Here is a 20,393-nt window from a genome sequence, read left to right on the forward strand (position 1 = left end):
GTAGGCAGGATGTGCCAGAGCAGGCCTGGCATCAGGGCCTGGGATGGCAGCAGCTGCGGCCCATGGTTGAGCTTGGGTCTGGGTCAAGGGCGAAGGTGGGACCAAACAAGGTGGCCCTCGACCCACAGCCACAGGGAAGGGCTCAGGAAGCTTGGGCTTCCTCTTCTAGGCCCTGTTTCAGGAGGGCCAGGGCCAGGCCTGGCAGGGTTTGAGCCCCAGCCTATTGTCTCACAGACTGGAGAAACTTGGATAAGTAATTTATCTGGTCTGTTAGTTATTCAAAACCCCTGGGCAGGGGCTCTGGGGTGGCTCGGTCAGTCGAGCATCCGACTATTGATTTTGGCTCAGGTCATGATCCCAGGGTCATGGGATTGAGTCCCGCCTCAGGCTCTGTTCTCAGCACAGAGCCTGCTTAAGATTCTCTCTTTTCCTTCCCTCTGCACCCACCCCCCTAAAAACAAAACAAAACAGAACAAAACAAAAACCTGGGCAGTGTGATCAAGTAGGGAGGACAAAGGGGTGTCTGGCCAGGGGGCTGAGGATGCTACCCTGGTCTTGGGGGGTGGCCAAGAAGTCTCAGTGAAGGTTCCTTCTGTTCCACAGCTGGGGAGGTCACGTGGCCTGTGTGCAGTGCGGCTCAGAAGACCAAGCCGCCCACTGCCCGTTCACGTGAGGCTGGGTCACTTAGTCCCCATGGGCTCCTGGAATGGAGCATGTGGCATCTGGGGCAAGACTGGACCCAGTGAGAGCTGGTAGAGGCTGGTCAGGCAGGAAATGGGGGCGTGGGGAGGCAGGCAGGAGGCCTGTTTCTGGCTTGGCCGACAGGGTGGGCAGTGGGGCCCTTTCTCAGCACCAGGGAAACTGGAAGAGGAGAAATCTGAAGGTGAGGCTGCCAGGCACAGAGAAGCCCCGCGAAACACACAAGGAAAATGGTACCTCAGGGCTGTTTTTAACTTCCATTGCATCGATGACCGTAGCGTGCTCCACGGCACACATTTCAGCACCAAACAGCTGTGGAGACTTGGGCAGGTTACCTGCCCTCTCTGGTTTTGTTTCTAAGCATGTAAAATGGGGGATGCTTATAGTGTGGATCCCACAGTATGAAAGGGCATGACCCATCTTGAGCCAGGACCAGGCCTAACACAAAATCATCCATACTCACTGCTCCTCTGAACTCCTTCCTGCATTGCCTGCTGGTGCCCTTCCCACGTTCTAGAAGACTGTCCCATGACAGCAAGGGATGGCCACACTATATCAGGTGGGAAGGCAAGGCACAAAATGGGCTGCAGGGGGCGGGGTGGCCCCTTCTGTGAGACCATGCTACCTGAGCAAGCCTGTTCTTCCTTACAACTCACGCTTACCAGGCCCAGGCCCCTAGTCAACTGGAACAAAAGAAAAGAAACAAATTTCTCCTGCTTTAGCAAGCTTCCATGGGGAGGAGTTGGAGAGTTTAAGTTAAAAAAAAAAAAAAAAGTAAAATGTACATTCCACCAGCTAAGGAGTTATCATTTAAAACAAAAAAATTTTAAATGTTTATTTATCATTGAGAGAGTGAGAGTGCAAGTCGGGCAGGGGCAGAGAGAGAGAGAGAGAGAGAGACAGAATCTGAAGCAGGCTCAGCACCGTCAGCACAAAGCCGGATATGGGGCTCAAACCCACCAACCGTTGAGATCGTGACCTGAGCTGAAGTCGGATACTTAACGGACTGAGCCACTCAGGTGCCTCATATCCTTATCATTTTAAAAAGATTTTGTTAAATGCCGGTTTATTTTTAAGAGAGAGAAAGTGAGTGGGGGGGGGGAGGGGCAGAGAGCGAGGGGAGCAGTGGATCCGAATCAGATCCATCAGCACAGAGCCCCCTCCGGGCTCGGGGGTGCTCGATCTCACAAACCTTACCATTATTAATACCGAGGCAGGAGGGCCTCACCCACACCCGGACATTTAAGTCACGGGAGCATGCGGGAGTGCGCCAAGCAAAGCTCGGAGGCTGTGTCCACGCCTGAGCTGGACACAGAGCAAAGAGCAAAGTGTGCCTAATGTCGCAGGTGGTCGCCCGGAGGAGGCCAAAGGGCACCGATGAGCCCACAAGGCAGGGGGCCAGGGCTGAGAGGCCGAGGGGGGCGACCGAGGAAGGCCCAGGTGGAGGCACTGTCGGGAGCGGCTGGCCCTGATGCTGCAGCCCCCGGTGAGTTGTTCCATCTGTGGAGCCGCAGCGGTCGTCCCCGGAGGCGCAGTGGCAGCGACCGCGGGTGTAGCGGGACCAGAGAGGGGGAGGGGCAGAGTGGCGGGGGCGGGGCCAGGACGGCCCGAGCCAGCAGGTGGCTGAGGCCTTGGGAACAGACTGCCCGCCCGCGCCCCACCCCCCCGCGCCGCTCGCGCGGCCTGAGAGGTCTGAGAAAGCGCGCAGCTGCAGGTGGAGGCGGGGAGGGCGAGCCCGCACCTGCGCCCACTCCTGCCGGGGGCGGGGCCCGGGCCCTCCCCGCCCCGCCGCGACCCCAGACCCACCCGAGGGACCCCTTTGCCTGCGCCCTTCCCTTCTTACGACGCCAAGGCTCCTCCGCGCCTGCGCGCAGAGCGCCTCCTCACGGGCGCAGCTCGGCCTCGGCTACGGCCGGCCCCTGCCCAGCAGCCTCTCGTCGGCGTCCCGGGACAAGCCGACGGGTGTCTGCGCCCGAAGTTGTTCAGCCAATCAAGTTTACGGTAACGAATATTTTCCTGGCTTGCATTTTTCGTTACTATTTCTAACTTTCCAACCAGGGGTCTGGAACCCTGCTTCCTAAGCCCCTGGAGTGCACCCGTCCGCGCTCGTGCACACTTCTAGGGAGAAGGTACGGCTTTGCTTGCGGGTTGTCTGCCATCTGAGAAAGTCGTAACTCTGCGCTTGTTACCTCGTTGCAAGCAGGCAGTGTCTAGTGTGTTTAGCGGGCAGTGCTGAAGCAAGCCCGGGGAAAGGTGTAACTCACTGAAATGTGTTCAGGAGACGACCCGATCCATGTGCGCCCTGGGAGCAAACATGACGGGGACAGCTCTTTCCCAGGCAGCCTGTGTTGAGGGGAAGAGCTTTGCTGGGGACCCTGAGCCAGTCTCTGCCTAGCTGCCTCCTGGGATTTGGCCTCGGGTGGGGGTTGTGCCAGGGATCCCGGTCCTGTCGGCGTGGACGGGGTGGGGGGAGGTGAGCATTACGCAAGCGTCCTCCCATGGTTGCCAACTCTAACACTAGGGCATTGCTCGAGGCCAGAACTCAGATGTCAGTTTCCTTAGGTGAACTTCCTTCTTGAAGTCCTGCCTCGTAAGGAGTCAAATCCGAACTCTCTTTTTTATTAAAAATAAAATACACTGAAGTATAATTTACATATGATGAAATGCACAGATCTTAAGTAAACAGCAGTATGAATTTATATATATACATACATGCAGGTGCACACCATAGTGTAACAGACACCACAACCAAGATGTAAATTAATGCTGTCACCCCAGAAAGTTCCCTCACGCCTCTTTCCAACTACCCCTCTCCTGAGGCAACCAGCAACCACTGTAACTATTTCTTTCCCCGTAGATTAGTTTTGCCTGTTGTAGAAATTTACATAAGTGGAACCTCCTGTCTTTGCATCTGGATTCTTTCACTCAGGCAAATGGTTTTATGATTCACTTGTGTTCTTGCCTCTGTTAGTAGTTGGTTCCCTCACCCCACAATGCATGCGTCGTTCTCCCACCTGGAAGTTTGGGCTGTTGCCTCTTCCCCATCCCAGCCCTCTTTTTCGTTCCTTGTACTGAGGTGACTCTCAGCCCTACACACAGGCATGTGAAAAATGTAAGGTTTTAAGTTTTTCTATTAGAGAACATTGTTTCTTTTCTTTTTAAAAACTTGTTTTAATGTTTATTTTTGAGAGAGAGAGAGAGACAGAGATAGAGACAGAGACAGAGTGCAGGTAGGGGAGGGGCAGAGAGAGGGAGACACAGAACCCAAAGCAGGCGGAGCTGTCCACACAGAGCCCGACGCGGGGCTTGAACCCATGACCTGTGAGATCATGACCCAAGCCGGAGTCAGATGCTTAACCAACTGAGCCACCAAGGTGCCCCTGTTTCTATTTTTTTTAAATGTTTATTTATTTTTGAGAGAGTGCGAGTGGGGGAGGGGCAGAGAGAGAAGGAGACAGGATCCAAAGCGGCCCTCTTTGCTGTCAGCCAGAGCCGGATGCGAGGCTCAAACCCACGGTCCGTGAGCTCATGCCCTGAGCTGAAGTCAAACACTGCTTGCCCTGAGCCACCCAGGTGCCCCGCATCATTTCTGTTTTGATCATTTATTTTGTCAGGAGCCTGAAACCAAATCTCAGCCCATGGAGCGTAACTACTGTCATCCTTGGCTGGCAGTGAACCCAGATGTACAGAGGGGAGTTGGTTCTCCTCAGGTGTCCACACTGCTGGTTGCCGAGGAACCTGCATCTCGTGGCTGCAGCTGGCCTTTACTCTGCCCTATCCCGAGGCCTCCCCAGGGCTAGGCTTCTTTCTCAGCCACTGCCGCACTCTTGCGGGACCCTGGGAGACTTCTGGCTGCTTCCTCTGCTGTGCTAGGCTCGGGGCGCTCTGCAGGGTCCAGCCTCCCGGTCTTCACAGGCGGCCCTCCCTGCTCTCGGACTCCACAGCAAGATGGGATTGGAGGTGCATGTCTAAGGTTGGTCAGAGGCAGTAAGACAAAGGCCCTGCCTTAAACTCCCTTGTTTTCCTATCATTTCCCCCCCCAGCCATGGCAGAGTAGGGAACAGAAGATGGCTGCGGGCAGGATCTCAAGCCTGTTGTCAGAGATGCACCCTGAACACTCCTTTCTCCTCTAGCTCAGGACATCTTAAGTTAATATTTGGAGGTGGGGGGAACTGTCACATATTTCAAACTGCCGGGCACGTGATGGCATTGTGTTGAGCTGTGAAATATAGACACCTGAAAAACTATAGCTTAAGCGAAGCAGACATTTATTTTCTCATTTAACAAGAATTCTCAAGGGAGAAGGTCCGAGGCTGATGTGGCAACTCAAAGCCCGAGGCATCTTCCTCGTGGCTCCAATATGGCTGCTGAACCTCCAAGCATCACGTCTGCATTCAGGCAGGAAAAGAAGAGGGAGCGAAAAGGGCAAAAAAACAATGCCAACAGAATCTGTTCCATTTTAAAAAGTCTTCCCAGTAGCCCCATCCAGTGGCGTCTCCTTACAAGTCATTAGCAGAGCTGTCTCTCCAGGCCACCTCTAGCTGCAAGGGGGTCAGGAAAGGAAGCATTTTAGCTGAGCCTTCTCTATCTCCAATAAAATCTGAAAGAATGGGGGACTAGGTTTTGCTAGGCTACCATCACTGACTGCCAACCAGGGAAAGTATTTCCTCTGAGATCAGAAAAATGGAAACTGATTCTTTCATCTTTTTTTCTTTTTTTTAAATGTTTATTTTTGAGAGAGAATGTGAGCTAGGAGGGGCAGAGAGAGAGTGAGAGAGCGAATTAACGCAGACTCCGAGCTGTCAGCACAGAGCCCGATGTGGGGCTCGAACTCACGAACTGTGAGATCATGACCTGAGCCAAAGTCAGATACTTAACCTAGCCACCCAGGCTCCCCTTGTCTTTCTTTCTTTCTTTTTTTTTTTTTTTTTTTAACGTTTATTTATTTTTGGGACAGAGAGAGACAGAGCATGAACGGGGGAGGGGCAGAGAGAGAGGGAGACACAGAATCGGAAACAGGCTCCAGGCTCTGAGCCATCAGCCCAGAGCCTGACGCGGGGCTCGAACTCACAGACCGCGAGATCGTGACCTGGCTGAAGTCGGACGCTTAACCGACTGCGCCACCCAGGCGCCCCTCTTTTTTTTTTTTAATGGCACATCTTATGCCTTGATTCCTGCAGGACTTAGGCATTTGAAATAGAACAGCGTGGCATCCCACAATTCAAAAGTTGTGGCTTTTTGTGCAAGATTCTCAGTCACCAGCAAAACAAAACACTGTGGACTTAAGGGGAGAACGAGTTTCTTAAGAGGCTCACAGTGTTGTCAGGATGGTGAGCTGGAAAACCAGACGAGGGGCTCAGCGGCCAGGTGCAAACTCCACACTGGGCTCAGAACCCACGAGGCCGGCAACCCCCCGAACGTAGCCAGGGAGCCTGATGCTGGGGGCCTGCACGGAATGGCACTCACCCACTTTTTTGGCTCACCCAACATATGTTTGTCTAATTGAACATATTTGATCAGTTTTTTTAATTTATTTATTTATTTTGAGAGAGTGTGAGCGTGGGTGGGGAGGGGCAGAGAGAGAGGGCAAGAATCCCAAGCAGGCTCTGTGATGTCAGTGCCGAGCCCAACACAGGGCTCGAACCCAGGAACCGTGAGATCGTGACCTGAGCTGAATTCAAGAGTCAGACGCTTAACTGACTGAGCCACCCAGGCACCCCAACCTACTCGTTTCTAAGACAAATGATTTTCACATTTTTGTTTTTTTGAGATTCAGAGTTGTCTTACAGTTGATGTCCACTTTAAGTTGCTGGCGAGGTGGCCCTGGTGCCTGTACAGACCTGGTTGTTATTCCTAATGGCATCTCTGGGCAGGGTCAGCCTGTCTCGGGCTCCAAACCACAGCCCGGCTGAGGACCGTTTGAGGCAGAGGAGCCTGGTAAGCGTCTGAGCATCCTCGTGGCCCCTTCCGGTAAGGTCAAGGGAGCGGCCACACCCAGTGGACGCTGGCCTTTTGGAAACACCTCGCAAGCACCATTGCACGAGTCTCTCCTAAGCAGTGCCGCCCCACGGATACCCAGGACGGCCAGATGGCACGGGCCACACGAGCAGAGGTGCCTCCCACCCGGAGAGGCCTTAGAGGGACCAGCTTCTTGGGGTGACTGAGTGTGAGGAATATCTTCATTTACCTTCCTTACGTTTGGTCCTGTGTGCCCAGGAATAATAGGTGATAAAAAGCCTATGTTTAATATGTAACAAGGCCTCTTCCCATAAAGCAAAACTAAAAATCCTAAGTGAAAAGAAAGCATTATTTCGTAGCTCAACTGGCAACGTTTCCTCACAGAAAAGGCATGTCCAGGGGGCCGCCTGGGCGGCTCAGTCGGTTGAGTGTCTGACTCTTGATTTTGGCTCAGGTCGTGATCCCGGGGTTGTGGGATCAAGCCCCGTGTCAGGTTCTGCACTGAGCGTGGAGTCTGCTCAAGAGTCCCTCTCTCTCCCTCCCTCCCTCCGCCCCCTCCCCTGCTCGTGTTCTCTCTCTCTCTTTCTCTGTCTCTCTCTCTCTCAAAAAAAAGTCACGTTCAGCTGATAATACAAGCAGTTTTGGGCCACCTGACCGTATCTACCCGGAACCCCCGGCCCCAGAGGAAACAAATAGCCGGATCAACCGGGCAACTCGTGGAACTTTAACAGACCACTTGTGAAGGTGTGGGCGCGGCCTCAGGAAACCAGGAGAAGGGGAGCTCCCAGCTGACAACGGTGGGGGGACGCGCCGCGGGGCTGGAAGTGTAGGAGACCTTACCTGGACCCTGGAGGGGAACGTGCGTGGGGGGCGCCGCCAACAGGAGCCTGGCCTTTGTGGAAGTCCGGGAGGACCACGGGAACGACAACAAGCCGAGGCTCTTCTTTCGGAGCTCGCCACGCACAGCACGGAGCCGGGCAGAGACTCGCAGGCAGGCAGGCGAGAGGGAAACCTCTGTTCCGGACGAAGGCAGGCTTCAGGGGTACCCTGATCGCAGGCCCTTGGCGCGGGGAAGCCTGGGGGGTGCCGCCTGGAAGCGGGGCATCCCACGTGAACGGTTAGCGTGCACACTTGCTTCTCTGGCTGGTCCTACCTTGGAAGTGGGGCAAAGGTTAGGGAAGCCGTCCAAGACTCAAGGCCTGGCCTTTGGGGCCCGGTGTTCCTGGCTCGCTGGGCTGGCGGCTGCAGACGGCAGGTCGGAGTTGTTCTTCCGTCTTCTGTACGGCCTGGCTCTTGTCCGTTTGTGTGTTCAGTCTCTCACCTTCCATATGGAGTTTAAGGGTGAAAGGTGTGAGTACAGGGAAATGTGAAGGATCTAGTCTCGTAGGGGTGATACGGATTGGTGGGGTAGGTTCTGAGGACAACTGGCATTGTCTCAGAAGGTGACGGCCCCAGGATGTCCCAGAGAGCTTTTATGCAAAGAGAGATTGGTTCTCTCAGACAGGGGATGCGAACACCTGTGCTGGCTGGGGGGGAGGGGGAGGGTCACAGAGATTTGGGCGTTCAGAGTTCTCTATAGCCTTGCTTTGCCCGAAGCACCCCATCTCATGTTTTCAGGGGCCCCACCCCTTCCCCACTAGTTCCTAACCTGACAGGGTTGAGTGTGTGTCAGGTTCTGCAACTTTCCAAGCCCCAGGTCAGGCTCCAGGCTCGTCCTTGGCCACACGGTATGAACCACATACTATATAACTCACCTATTTAAAGTGGACAAATCAGTGGTTTTGGGTATATTACATTAAATTTTGAAAATTGTGTGGGGTGCCTGGGTGGCGCAGTCGGTTAAGCGTCCGACTTCAGCCAGGTCACGATCTCGCGGTCCGTGGGTTCGAGCCCCGCGTCAGGCTCTGGGCTGATGGCTCGGAGCCTGGAGCCTGTTTCCGATTCTGTGTCTCCCTCTCTCTCTGCCCCTCCCCCGTTCACGCTCTGTCTCTCTCTGTCCCAAAAAAATAAATAAACGTTGAAAAAAAAATTTAAAAAAAAAAAGAAAAAAGAAAATTGTGGTAAAACATGTATAACATAAAATTTGCCATTTTAACCATCAAAAAAAATTTTTTTTAATGTTTATTATTTGGAGAGAGAGAGAGTGTGAGCTTGTGCGCACAGACAGGGGAAGGGCAAAGGGACAGGGAGAGACAGAATCCCAAGCAGGCTTCTGGCTGTCAGTGCAGAGCCTGACACAGGGCTTGATTTCATGAACCATGAGATCATGACCTGAATTGAAGTCAAGAGTTGGATGCTTACCTGACTGAGCCACCCAGGCATACTGTTGTTTTAACCATTTTTAAGAGTACAATTCAGTAGCATGGATTACATTCACGAGGTTGTACAACCGGGCCCACTGTTTCCAAAACTTTTTCATCACCTCTACTAGAAACTCTGTGTCCATTGAGCAATACTTCCAATTTTCCTGCCCCCTCTAGCCCTTGCAGCCTCTACTTCAATTTCTGTCTCTATGCATCTGCCTATTGTGGATGTTTCATGGAAATGGAATCGCACAGTCGGTAGTTTACGGTGACTCTGTCTTCGAGCGTAAAGTTTTCAGGGTTGATCCCTGTTGTAGGATGTGTCACTGCTCCGCTCTTTTTCAGGGCTGAATAGTATTCCACTGCATGGATGCTCCACATGCTGTCTCTCCATTCGTCCACTGATGGACATTTGGGTTGTGTCCACCTTTTGGCTATTGGGAGTAGTGCTGCCATGAACAGTGTTGCACCAATATCTGCTCGACTCCCTGCTTTCATTTTTGAGGATCATATACATAGGAGTGGAATTGCTGGGTCCTATACTAATTCTATTTTTAGCTTTCTCAGGAACCATCATGCTGTTTTCCACAGAGACGACAGCGTTTTACGTTCCCTCCAGCAATGTATGAGGGTTCTGCTCTCTCCACATCCTTGCCAAAATTTGTTATTGCCTATTTAAAAAATTATGGCCGTGGGGCACCTGGGTGGCTCAGTCAGTTGGGTGTCTGGCTGTTGAATTCAGCTCAGATCGTGGTCTCCCCGTTTCTGGGATTGAACCCCACAGCAGCCTCTGCTCGGACAGCGCAGAGCCTGCTTGGGATTCTTTCTCTTCCTCTCTCTCTGTACCCCCCCCTCAAAATAAATAAATAAACTTAAAAAAATGTTCTTTAATCTTAAAAATAAAATAATTTTAAATTATAAACAAAAATTTTTCAATTATAGCTATAGCTATCATGAAGTGGTATCGTGTGTGTGTGTGTGTGTTTTAAAGTTTATTTATTTATTTTGAGAGCGAGAAAGAGCACACGAGTGGGAAATGGGCAGAGAGAGAGGGAGAGAGAGAATCCTAAGGAGGCCCTGATCGGCACAGATCCCCATGTGGGGCCTGAACCCACAAACTGCGAGATCATGACCTGAGCCAAAACCAAGAGTCGGTGCTTAACAAACTGAGCCACTCAGGTGCCCCTGTGTGTGTTTTTAAAATGTTTCAAATTGTGGTAAAATACATACCACACAACATTTACCATCTTGACCACGTTCAAGTGAACGGCTCAGTGGTATTAGGAGCGTCTACATTTTGTGCAGCCGTCATCACCACCGTGTCCAGAACTCTTCATCTTTCCACACTGAAACTCCGTACCCATTAAGCTGTCACCGTGTCCCTCCGCCAGCCCCCAGGCAACCACCAGTCTACTTCCTGTGCAATCATCTCCTGTAAACAGATCGTGCAGATCTTTGCCTTTTTGTGGCTGGCTTACTCACTCTGCACAATGTCCTCTAGGTTCCCCCTTGTGGTAGCCTGGGTCAGAATCTCCTTCCTTTTTAAGGCTGCATAATACTCCATCCCATGTGTGGACCACGATTCGTTTGAGATACGTGGGTTGCTTCCGTGTCCTCGACCGTAAATGATGTTGCTACAGACACGGGTCTGCAGATTTGTCTGTGGGGACCTGTTTTCAGTTCTTCCGGGTATACTCGTGGAAGTGGAATGGTGAGATCATAGGTTGAATCTGTCTTTAATGCACGCTTCCAGTGGGCGAGGGATCTCATTTCTTCACATCCTAATTCTTGTTATTTGCTGTTTTCTGGTTTTCGCTTCTATTTGCCATCCTAATGGGTATGAACTATATCTCACTGTGGTTTCTTTTTTTTTTTTAATTTTTTTTCAACGTTTATTTATTTTTGGGACAGAGAGAGACAGAGCATGAACGGGGGAGGGGCAGAGAGAGACGGAGACACAGAATTGGAAGCAGGCTCCAGGCTCTGAGCCATCAGCCCAGAGCCTGACGCGGGGCTCGAACTCACGGACCGCGAGATCGTGACCTGGCTGAAGTCGGACGCTTAACCGACTGTGCCACCCAGGCGCCCCTCACTGTGGTTTCGATGTGCATTTCTCTAATGACTGATCACCCTGTCGTGTGCTCCTGGACCACTGGTGCGACTCCCCAGTGTTTATGATCAGCACTGAACCTGCGGGAACTCGGGGCCACAGCCACTTACCCTCCGCTGCCTTATTCCCGCCTGCACTCCAGCCTTTGCCACCCCCAGTGTTAATTTGAGTATCGTGATGCCACTGCATGCCATGGGCCACCCGGGCCTCATTGTCCCTGACATAGAGGTTCTCCGTGGACTTCTCCAGTATGTGGGCAGCCCTTTCCCAGAATCCCGTGTTCAGTGGTCCTGGGGGCACAGCCTGTATATCAGCCTGAACAGGTGGCACACTCAAAACTGGGCTGATTGAGGTGAGTTTAAATAAAGGGAACTTTACAAAGGGTGGGCAGGGCTTGGGGAAAACAAAAACGGTGAGTGAGGAGGGGCGCCTGAGTGGCTCAGTTGGTTGAACGTCTGACTTTGGCTCAGGTCATGATCTCACGGTTTGTGAGTTCAAGCCCCACATGGGGTATCATTGCAGAGCCTGCTTTGGATCCTCTGTCCCCCTTTCTCTCTGCCCCATTCCTGCTCATTCGCTCTCTCTCAAAAATGAATAAACATAAAAAAAAAAGGTCCTAACTGCCAGTTCCCTCCTCTGCCCTCGTGGACAAGCCCCTCCTCTTACAAAAAGAAAGGAAAAAGGCGAGTGGGGTGCACAGGGCCCTGGCGACAATAGGGACATCCCCAGAACTGACAGGACAAGGGGAGAGCAGTTCTGGAACCCAGAACGGGGGCCTGAGCAGAGAGGGCCTCCTGAAAGGAACTGCAGCCGGTGGAGAGGGGCGCAGCCAACCCTCAGAGAATAAGTAGCAGACCTCTCTCCCTCCCCCCGAGACAGGACCCTGCTCTGTCCCCGAGGGTCAGTCCGCGGGAGGCCAGCACGGTGGAGAAAGCTGGAAGGTGGGTCAGAAGGGGAAAACGAAGACACGTAGCTCCATTCTAACGGTTACTTTATATTAGTCCAGATGCTTCTTGTCATAAAACACATGACACGGTGATTAAACAACCGGGATTTGCTTCTCTGAGAGCGAACCAGCAGAGATTTGGAGGTTGCAAATGCGGGTTTTGCTCAGCAGCTCAGTGATGCCGTAATCCCGAGGCAGGATCTCTGTCTGTCTTGTCAGGGCCTCGAGATGGTGGCCCCAGTGCCAAGTGCCACAGCCCCACGAGACTGCCACAGTGCAGGAAGGGCGGGACGGGGGTCCCCGGGACTCCTCTTAGGCTTTCCTGCTTACAGGAATCAGTCTCCCCCTGAGAGCTGGGGGGGGGGGGGGCTCGGGAACCGCCTGTGGGGGTGAGAAGGGGGAACGGCTGTGGGCACACGGCCCTGGGATCACTCTTGGTAACACGGAGATCACCCTGCCCCCAGGGAGTGCTCCCCTCACGGTCTAGTTTGTTGTCAAAGCACAAAATGCAGCGACAGATAGGCTCAAACGTGACCGGGTTGCTCTGAGCCACCCTGGCTCATCTCTCACTGGGGAAGCTCTCCCTCCCTTTCAGGTAGGCTTCTGAGGCCAGTTCCTCCTCCTTCGCTCAGATGGGCCGGGAGTTCACTTCCACAACAGACCTAGAGAGCCAGAGACTCTCTGGAAAAGTCCCTGAGGCAAGGAAAATACAATTGGCGTGGAGACCTGCTTGGAATGAGGGAAGGAAAAAACAAACCCAGCACGTGTTAATGTTTCAATAAGCGACCCTGACCTGAAACTTAGATATGGATTCCTTACCCTCAAGGCCATGGCTGACACTCAGCTGGGACCCCCGGGAGGACCACACAGCCTGCTGAGGTATCAGCCTCAGACCCAGTTAGTGGGGACGCCCTCTACGTCCCCAGAAGTACGGCTGTCTCAGCCCTTCCCCAGAGACGGGGTTCCTCTAGGAGCCCCGCGCCACCTGCGGCCACCATCCCCACTGGTCAGAGCCCTCGCTTGCCCCTCAGGGAAGCACTTTGAACCTACCCGGTGGTGACTACACATAGCTCTTCTGTAGAACTAAAAGTACAGATCAAGACAAAACCTCCAGGCCCGTGGAGTTCCAATCAGAAGCAGTGACCCTGTGCTGCTCACTCTGCTCAGTCTGGCCAGCTTCTCCCAGGCCCCGGGAGGAGACTGCTCTGGCCGCCCACCTTCCTCTACAAACCGCCTTACGGGGGAGGCCCAGGGAGCCTTCCAGAACAGCAGCACTGTCCCTTCCCTGCCTGGACTATAGGACTCACGACATCATATGCCTGTCCCTTTAGTGTCTGTCTCTGTCACTAGGCTTTTGGCCCCACGAGGGCAGGGTGCTATGTGCGTGTGAGCGCCCAGCGTCTAGACCAGGGTCTGTCGAGAGGTCACTCGGCCTCTACTTACAGCAAATGCATCACCGTCCTGTTATGTACACCTCCTTTTCTCATTGTTCTGGGACCATCAACATTGTTTCTTTTCTGTTCCCTCGTGTGTCATTTAATGGTGTGGAATCAAAGCCCCACTTAAAAAAGATTTTTTTTTTTAAATGTTTATTCTTGAGAGACAGAAACAGAGCACGAGAGGGAGAAGGGCAGAGGAAGAGAGGGAGACACAGAATCCGAAGCAGGCTCTGGGCTCTGAGCTGTCAGCACAGAGCCCGATGCGGGGCTTGAACCGATGAACCATGAAACCATGACCTGAGCCAAAGTTGGTTGCTCAACCAACCGAGCCACCCAGGCGCACCTCAGCCCCATTTTCTAGGACACGAAGCTATTTACAGTTCCTTAAATTGTGAGTTACCACAGAAAGAGATTCAGTTGAGCCCTGGGTGTTTGCCAGCCTTGCATCGCTAGTGGCCTACAGGGGCCACTCACCACCCCCCCCACCCTCCCTCCCCCGCACTCAGAAGCTGCTTGGCTGGGCTGGTTTGAAGGTGACCCTCTGGAAAAGCCAGGACATTTATAGAATACTTGTGGATGATACTGGGTGAAAGTACTCTTTGCTGGGAACCTGCAGCCTGTGTTAGCCATGCTGGAGGCCTCCCAGTGAGCACAGCTGGGGTTCCTGGACCCCGTGGTGGGATTGCCTGTAATTAGGAGCTGGGGTCCCTCCCTGTTGCACTGGCAGCGGCTGGGCCTCCGCCTCTGGGCCTGGCAAAGGCTGCACGGAGCTGGGCTCTGCGGGGCCCAAGCTCCTGGCCCGGGTGCTGGCATTGCCGACAGAGCCTTTAGGATGCCAGGCACTGCCGAGTCTTAGGGGGGACGTTGCATCAGGACAGCTGCCCTTTTCCCAGGGGCTGGGGCATCTCGGGCCGAGAGCGAGGCCAGGCTGTGAGAGGGGCTTGGCACCCCACTTATCGCTCAAGGTCCTTGAATAACAGTGGATAACAGAGAGGGCGGCTCTCAGGCTTTTCTGGCTGGGCAGGGCCACAGGGGTTGGGCAGGGCTTGTGGTATCCCCGGGGACTTAAAAACAGGGCCCTCAGGGCAGTCAGCCCACACCTTCCTTCCCAACTGCAGCAACATGGCCTTTCTCTGGCTTCTCTCCTGCTTCGCCCTTGTGGGGGCTGCCTTCGGTCGTGAGTGTCGGGATCCCAGGGGTGGGCCTGCTGGGCCTGGAGTCGGCTTGCGGGGAGGCCCTGAGCTCCCAGCGGCCCCGCGGCCAGGCCCATCGAAGGAGCCTGAGAGGCTCTGTCCAGAGTGAGCCTTGGGGCCTGGCTAAGAGGGACTTTAGAGACCCCTTCCCTGCACCCTTGGCTCTCTTACCCAGACAGGCAAACTGAGGCTGCGGGGAGCACAGGGGTCCTTTTGGGGCCCTCTGAGCCCTTACACTCTGAGACAAGAGGGTACCAAAGAGTTCTTTGGCCCAGAAGTGTCTTGGGCAGGGGTGCCGTGGGCACAGTGAGGTTATGGTTGCAGGAGACTCTCAGTGCCTCCTGCTAGGATTTTTATTTATTGTGCCAGGCACTTTCAAAGCCCTTCATTTTCCATTAAAAAAAGAAGAAGAAATAATAGAAAATGCAGAAAATGACATTCCAGCCATGTTTTGTAAATATGGTTTTGTAAATATTACCTTTTTGCAGACTGGCCTCAGGTACAGCTTTTTAAAACATAAAATAGATTCAGCTAGAGTTACCTTCTCCCTCCTCCCCTAGAGGAAGATGAACCCAATTCCGAACTTGCTGTGTGGGTTTTACTAATTTACTACATATTTATAAATCCATAAACTCTGTACGGAAGTTGTATAAGCTTTCACAAACAGTATTATACTCTATGTCAATTTTAAAACGTGGCTGGGGCGCCTGACTGGTGAAGTTGGTGGAGCCTCCGACTCTTGATCTCAGGGTCAAGGGTTCAAGCCCCACGATGGGCTTAGAGCTTACTTTAAAAAAAAGCGCCTTTTCCCACCCACCTGATGTTTTAGATTTATCCCCGTTGGTGCAGAGACCCATTCACTGTAATCACGGTAAAGTACTCAGCTGTGTAAATACATCCTGGTTTAGCTCTAATGTTTTTGCTGTTACAAAGAAAGCGATTAGTATGATGACATATGTTTTGGCAAGAATGATCTGCACGGAGTCACCCGGGGTCAGCAGGGCGGGCACTGACCTGTAGAGAAGCCTGCGTTGCCACAGGGAGCGGGGGAGGAAGGGCTGCCTGGTGGTCGGGCCTGCACCAGCCTGACCTTCCTTGTGCGGGTGCTGAGAAGTCCCCAGGTCCCGGCACAGCAAGTGCGTCACAGACACATTAAGTACACCTGTCTTTTCTCATCCTCTGACAGTTCGAGCCCATGTTTTGTGTTTTCCCCCCTGTATTCTTGTATGGTGCAAAGTCCTGTTTTATTAAATAATTAAGAAACTAAAACTTGACACGATGAATAGTTCCTGAAACCTCTGGAAAAGAAAAGTCAGCGTAGGCACAGAAGGGTGGAACGTACCGGTTCTTACCGGCTTCAGCAAAGCGCCAGGGTTCTGGACTCCCCGTGTACTTGGGGTTGGCCGATTTCTCTGCTCCCATCTAACAGGTGAGCTTTGACCTGGGAGGTTAGCCTCGGGTGCTCCCCAGTTTACTGAGGAAAATGAGCACTGGAGATTCAGTGACGCCCTGAGGTCTCTCTCAGCATGAAAGCTGGGCCTGGGAGTCCAGCCAGGCAGTCTGATTTCTCAGCCTGTTTTCTGCTCCTTCATCAGGAAGTCCCCTGGCAGGACCTGCCCCTGGCCTCTGCATCCCTGGCAGGGTGCCTGGGGGCTGGCTTCACGCGGGGATCCCGGTTGCTAGAGGTTGAGGACTGCGGCCAGAAGTCGCCTGGAGGGTGGTGTGGGGTCCTGGTGGAAGGAAGCAGGAGTTCTGTGGACTCTGGGCCTCAGGCTTCTTCCCTCTTCTCCTACTCCCTCAGAGTGTGGGGTCCCCGCCATCGAACCCGTGCTGAATGGCCTGTCCAGGATCGTCAATGGCGAGGACGCTGTCCCGGGCTCCTGGCCCTGGCAGGTGTCCCTGCAGGTGAGGGGGTTTTCTGTGAGAGAGTGGGGGACACACTGGGGTGTTAGCCCAGCTGGGGCTAGGCTGGGAGCTTCTGGTGTCCAGCTAAGCCTGACCCTCCCCATGTCCCTCCAGGATAAAACCGGCTTCCACTTCTGCGGGGGCTCCCTCATCAGCGAGGACTGGGTGGTCACTGCTGCCCACTGTGGTGTCAGGTGAGGCCTGTGCGGGCTCAGGGCTCTGCTTCTGGCCACATGTGGGGGTGAGGAGGGAGCAGGGCCCACTCCCAGTCCTTAACCCCCATTGATTCCTCTAGGACTTCCCACGTGGTCGTGGCTGGGGAGTTTGACCAGCGCGCAAATGAGGAGAACATCCAGGTCCTGAAGATCGCCAAGGTAGGCCCGAGCCCTGCCCAGCTGGCCCAGGAGGCCCAGCTGCGGGGCTGGGGACAGCGGCAAGAAGGACAAGACCCTTGGGCTGCTTGAGAACACAGGAGCCCGAGTGGCTGGGCTCGCCTCCAAGTTCTCATTCCGAGCTCCTGTGGATCTGTTTTCCGCACGGGGGCCGCCAGGAAAAGAGCTTGGACCCTGCAGATTGCTGACTAATCCGAGGGCCTAACTTTGTCGTTTTGGCTCCGCCCCACAGGTTTTCAAGAACCCCAAGTTCAACATGCTGACCGTCCGTAACGACATCACCCTGCTGAAGCTGGCCACGCCTGCCCGCTTCTCCGAGACCGTGTCCCCTGTGTGCCTGCCCGCGGCTACGGATGAGTTCCCCCCTGGTTTGCTGTGCGCTACCACGGGCTGGGGGAAGACCAAGCACAATGGTGAGCACCACCTGGCCTTTTCATCCAGGAAACGTATCTGGGGCTGGGGCTGAGCAGCGGGGGTCTCCAGGTGGGACCCATATGGCTTTTCCTTTTTTTCTCGTCTAAATTGCTACACACTCTGAAACCTTTCCATTTATTTATTTATTTATTTAAAACCCTCTTTTAAAAAAAAAAAGTTTATTTTGAGAGAGACAGTGCAAGTTGGGGAGGGGCGGAGAGAGAGGGAGACACAGAATCCGAAGCAGGCAGGCTCTGAGCTGTCAGAACAGAGACCAATGCAGGGCTCGAACCCATGAAACTGGGAGATTTCATGACCTGAGCCGAAACCAAAAGTCGGACACTTAACCCACTGAGCCACCCAGGCGCCCCTAAAACCCTCCTAATGAAAACCTTCGGAACATGAATAAAGATGAGCTTAAATACTGCACACTTGAAGACGAAGTTGCTGAAGAAACGCCCAAGTACCAGCAGGTGGCACTCTCACTACGTTGCAACGAGGTCCCCACGGTCGGGTTTCCAGCCTGGACTCCTCTCCAGACTTGAGGCGGGCGCTTGTGTCAAGCTCGCCGTGAAGTCTGGGCCGGGAGTCAGATGTCCGGGTGTGGTTCAGGGCCCTGAGAGTCCGGCTGGGTCTCCCCTCCCCCGGCTGCTCCCTCCGCTGACAATCTTCCTCCAGAGTCCCGGGTGCTCCTGCCCAGGCCCCGGCTCACCCTCTGGTCCTTGACTGGGACGGAGGCGGCCAGGAAAGGGCAGCAGGAGGACGGTGCTCCCCCATCTGCCACCCAGAGCGGCGGGTCCCCAGCAGGGGCCCCGTGAAAAGGACGTCAGCCCCCTTCCCCGGAGGGGAGGCAGTGCCCCCCGCCCACCACACGGGCTGCCAGGGCACGGCTCGCGTGAACAGCTGTGCTGGAAGCCATGTCACCACCGCCTGGTGTGGAATCGGAGAGGAAGGGGTCCCGCAGGGACTGTTAGGTCTGAGGGAAGGTGGGGAGCTCCGTTTCTGAGGTCATGGTGATGGGGAAGGACTGGGAGCAGGCAGGGGGGAGGCAGGGTCTCCTCCACCGCGGGGTGGGCCGGCTGGGTGAGGGCTCCTGACCTCCGCTCCCCCCCCCGCCCCCGCCCCCGCCCCTGCCCCCTGTGTCCCTCCAGCCAACAAGACCCCCGACAAGCTGCAGCAGGCGGCCCTGCCCCTCCTGTCCAACGCCGACTGCAAGAAGTTCTGGGGCAGCAAGATCACGGACGTGATGATCTGCGCCGGGGCCAGCGGCGTCTCGTCCTGCATGGTAAGGCCTGGCCCCGCCCCTGCCCCCCGCCGGCTCCGCCCCCGCCCCGCCCCCGCGCGGGCCAGGGGGCTGCTCCCTTCTGCCGCGTCCGCTCCACCCCTCTGGGCGGCAGTGGCGCTGGGGGCCCCCCACGCCAGCCAGCGGGGGGAGAGTGTCAGCCACGTGCCCCAGGCCCACCAGGAGTAGGCGACAGAGCTGGGCCTGCCACGAGAGCCTCCTGCCCAGTCTCTGCCCCCACACTTGTCATTTGTCTGCACAGAACCTGCGCGGGGGCAGGTCAGGGCACACCGGGGCCCCGGCACCCCGCTTCAGGCTTGTAAACAGGTGCTTTCTCCTCCTGCAGGGCGACTCTGGCGGCCCCCTGGTCTGCCAGAAGGACGGAGCCTGGACCCTGGTGGGCATCGTGTCCTGGGGCAGCGGCACCTGCTCCACCTCCGTCCCCGCCGTGTACGCCCGCGTCACCAAGCTCATTCCTTGGGTTCAGGAAATTCTTGCCGCCAACTGAGCCTCTTTCTCCCACCGTCCCAACCCCGAGTGTTTCCAATAAAAGCATGTGACGGGAGACACTGAGTTACCCTGTGTCTCTGTGTGGCCTGGGAGACGCGGGGCTGCAGTATCACTGTGACCCAGGGCCAGCGTTACCAGCGTCTTTCCCAGTTAATCCTGCTTTGTTAGAAAGCTCTAGCTCTATTTTCCATCCTCCCTGCTCAGGACTCCACTCGAGGTAGAACTGAGTTTCTATCTGCTGGAGCCAGCTTTACCCAAGGAGCTTTCTGGAAGGGTGCGGTCCTCCGCCAGGCTATGCAGTCCGTAGCAGTCAACCCTGTGCTCCAGGCACCTTCGCCTGCCTCTGGCCCCCTGCGCCCCCATGCCCTTTGCCCTTCCCTGCCTGGGGTCTGCCGCACAGGCCGGATACACACTAACCTGTGCAGGTCGGGAAATATCCAACAGGCACCAGTGCTTGTTCCCTGTGCCCTGGCGGCCCCCTCCTGGTCCTCTGTATTTCTGGGTTCCGCAGTTAAATCTAGAGGCCGGATCAGACTCAGGGGCGCCCCCTTGGCCAGGCTGTAGGTGGGGGCCGCTTCCTTGGTCAGGAGCCCTCAGGGCTGGCTGGCTCTCTTTCGGTGAGGTGAGCTGACTCTGACACTCACCGCCTGGGTCCGTTGGTTCTTCCAGGGCTTGCACGCTGGAGGCAACTTAATTTGAACACTCATTTCTCATATATTATCTAGAATACTTCCATAGAGACACCCCCATCTGTCATTTACCCAGTGGTGCTGTTGGTTTAGCACATGGAGGGGAAAGTTTACCTCCTTTTCCTTCACGAAATTTTTTCATGTTTTTTCTTTCACTGATTTTCAGGATAATGAATTTGTTCCCTATCATCCTCCAAAGGCAACCCAGTTCATTATGCGTTTTTTTTTTAATGTTTATTTTTGAGGGGAAGCGGGGAGGGGCAGAGAGAGAGAGAGAGAGAGAGAGAGAAAGAGGAAGACACAGAATCTGAAGCAGGCTCCAGGCTCTGAGCTGTCAGCACAGAGCCTGATGAGGGGCTTGAACCCACAAACTGTGAGTTCATGACTTGATCCATAGTTGATCACTTAATGGACTGAGCCACCCAGTCAACCCAATTTTTTAAAAGTAGGCTCCACACCCAGCACAGAGCCCAGTGTGGGGCTTGAACTCACAACCCTGAGATCAAGTCCTTAGCTGAGATGAAGAGTCGGACCCTTAACCAACTGAGCCACG

The 20,393-nt window shown here is 54.6% G+C and overlaps 1 protein-coding gene across 2 annotated transcripts; it reads left to right on the top strand.

Annotated features, from left to right (window-relative positions):
- Positions 1-2,044: 2,044 nt before the first annotated feature.
- On the top strand, positions 2,045-19,223 carry LOC125153028 (chymotrypsinogen B). 2 transcript variants are annotated; one of them, XM_047835876.1, is made up of 7 exons: positions 2,045-2,185; positions 16,450-16,553; positions 16,668-16,747; positions 16,849-16,927; positions 17,178-17,358; positions 18,511-18,644; positions 18,988-19,223. In XM_047835876.1, exons 1-7 carry the CDS (start codon positions 2,077-2,079, stop codon positions 19,147-19,149), a joined length of 849 nt encoding a protein of 282 aa, XP_047691832.1. In that variant the 5' UTR covers positions 2,045-2,076; the 3' UTR covers positions 19,150-19,223. The 2 variants fall into 2 exon arrangements, with proteins under 2 accessions (XP_047691832.1, XP_047691833.1); XM_047835877.1 differs by lacking the exon at positions 2,045-2,185 and adding an exon at positions 14,563-14,632.
- Positions 19,224-20,393: the final 1,170 nt, after the last annotated feature.

The sequence above is a fragment of the Prionailurus viverrinus genome, chromosome E2, assembly GCF_022837055.1.
Source record: "Prionailurus viverrinus isolate Anna chromosome E2, UM_Priviv_1.0, whole genome shotgun sequence".
Taxonomy (NCBI): Eukaryota; Metazoa; Chordata; class Mammalia; order Carnivora; family Felidae; genus Prionailurus; species Prionailurus viverrinus.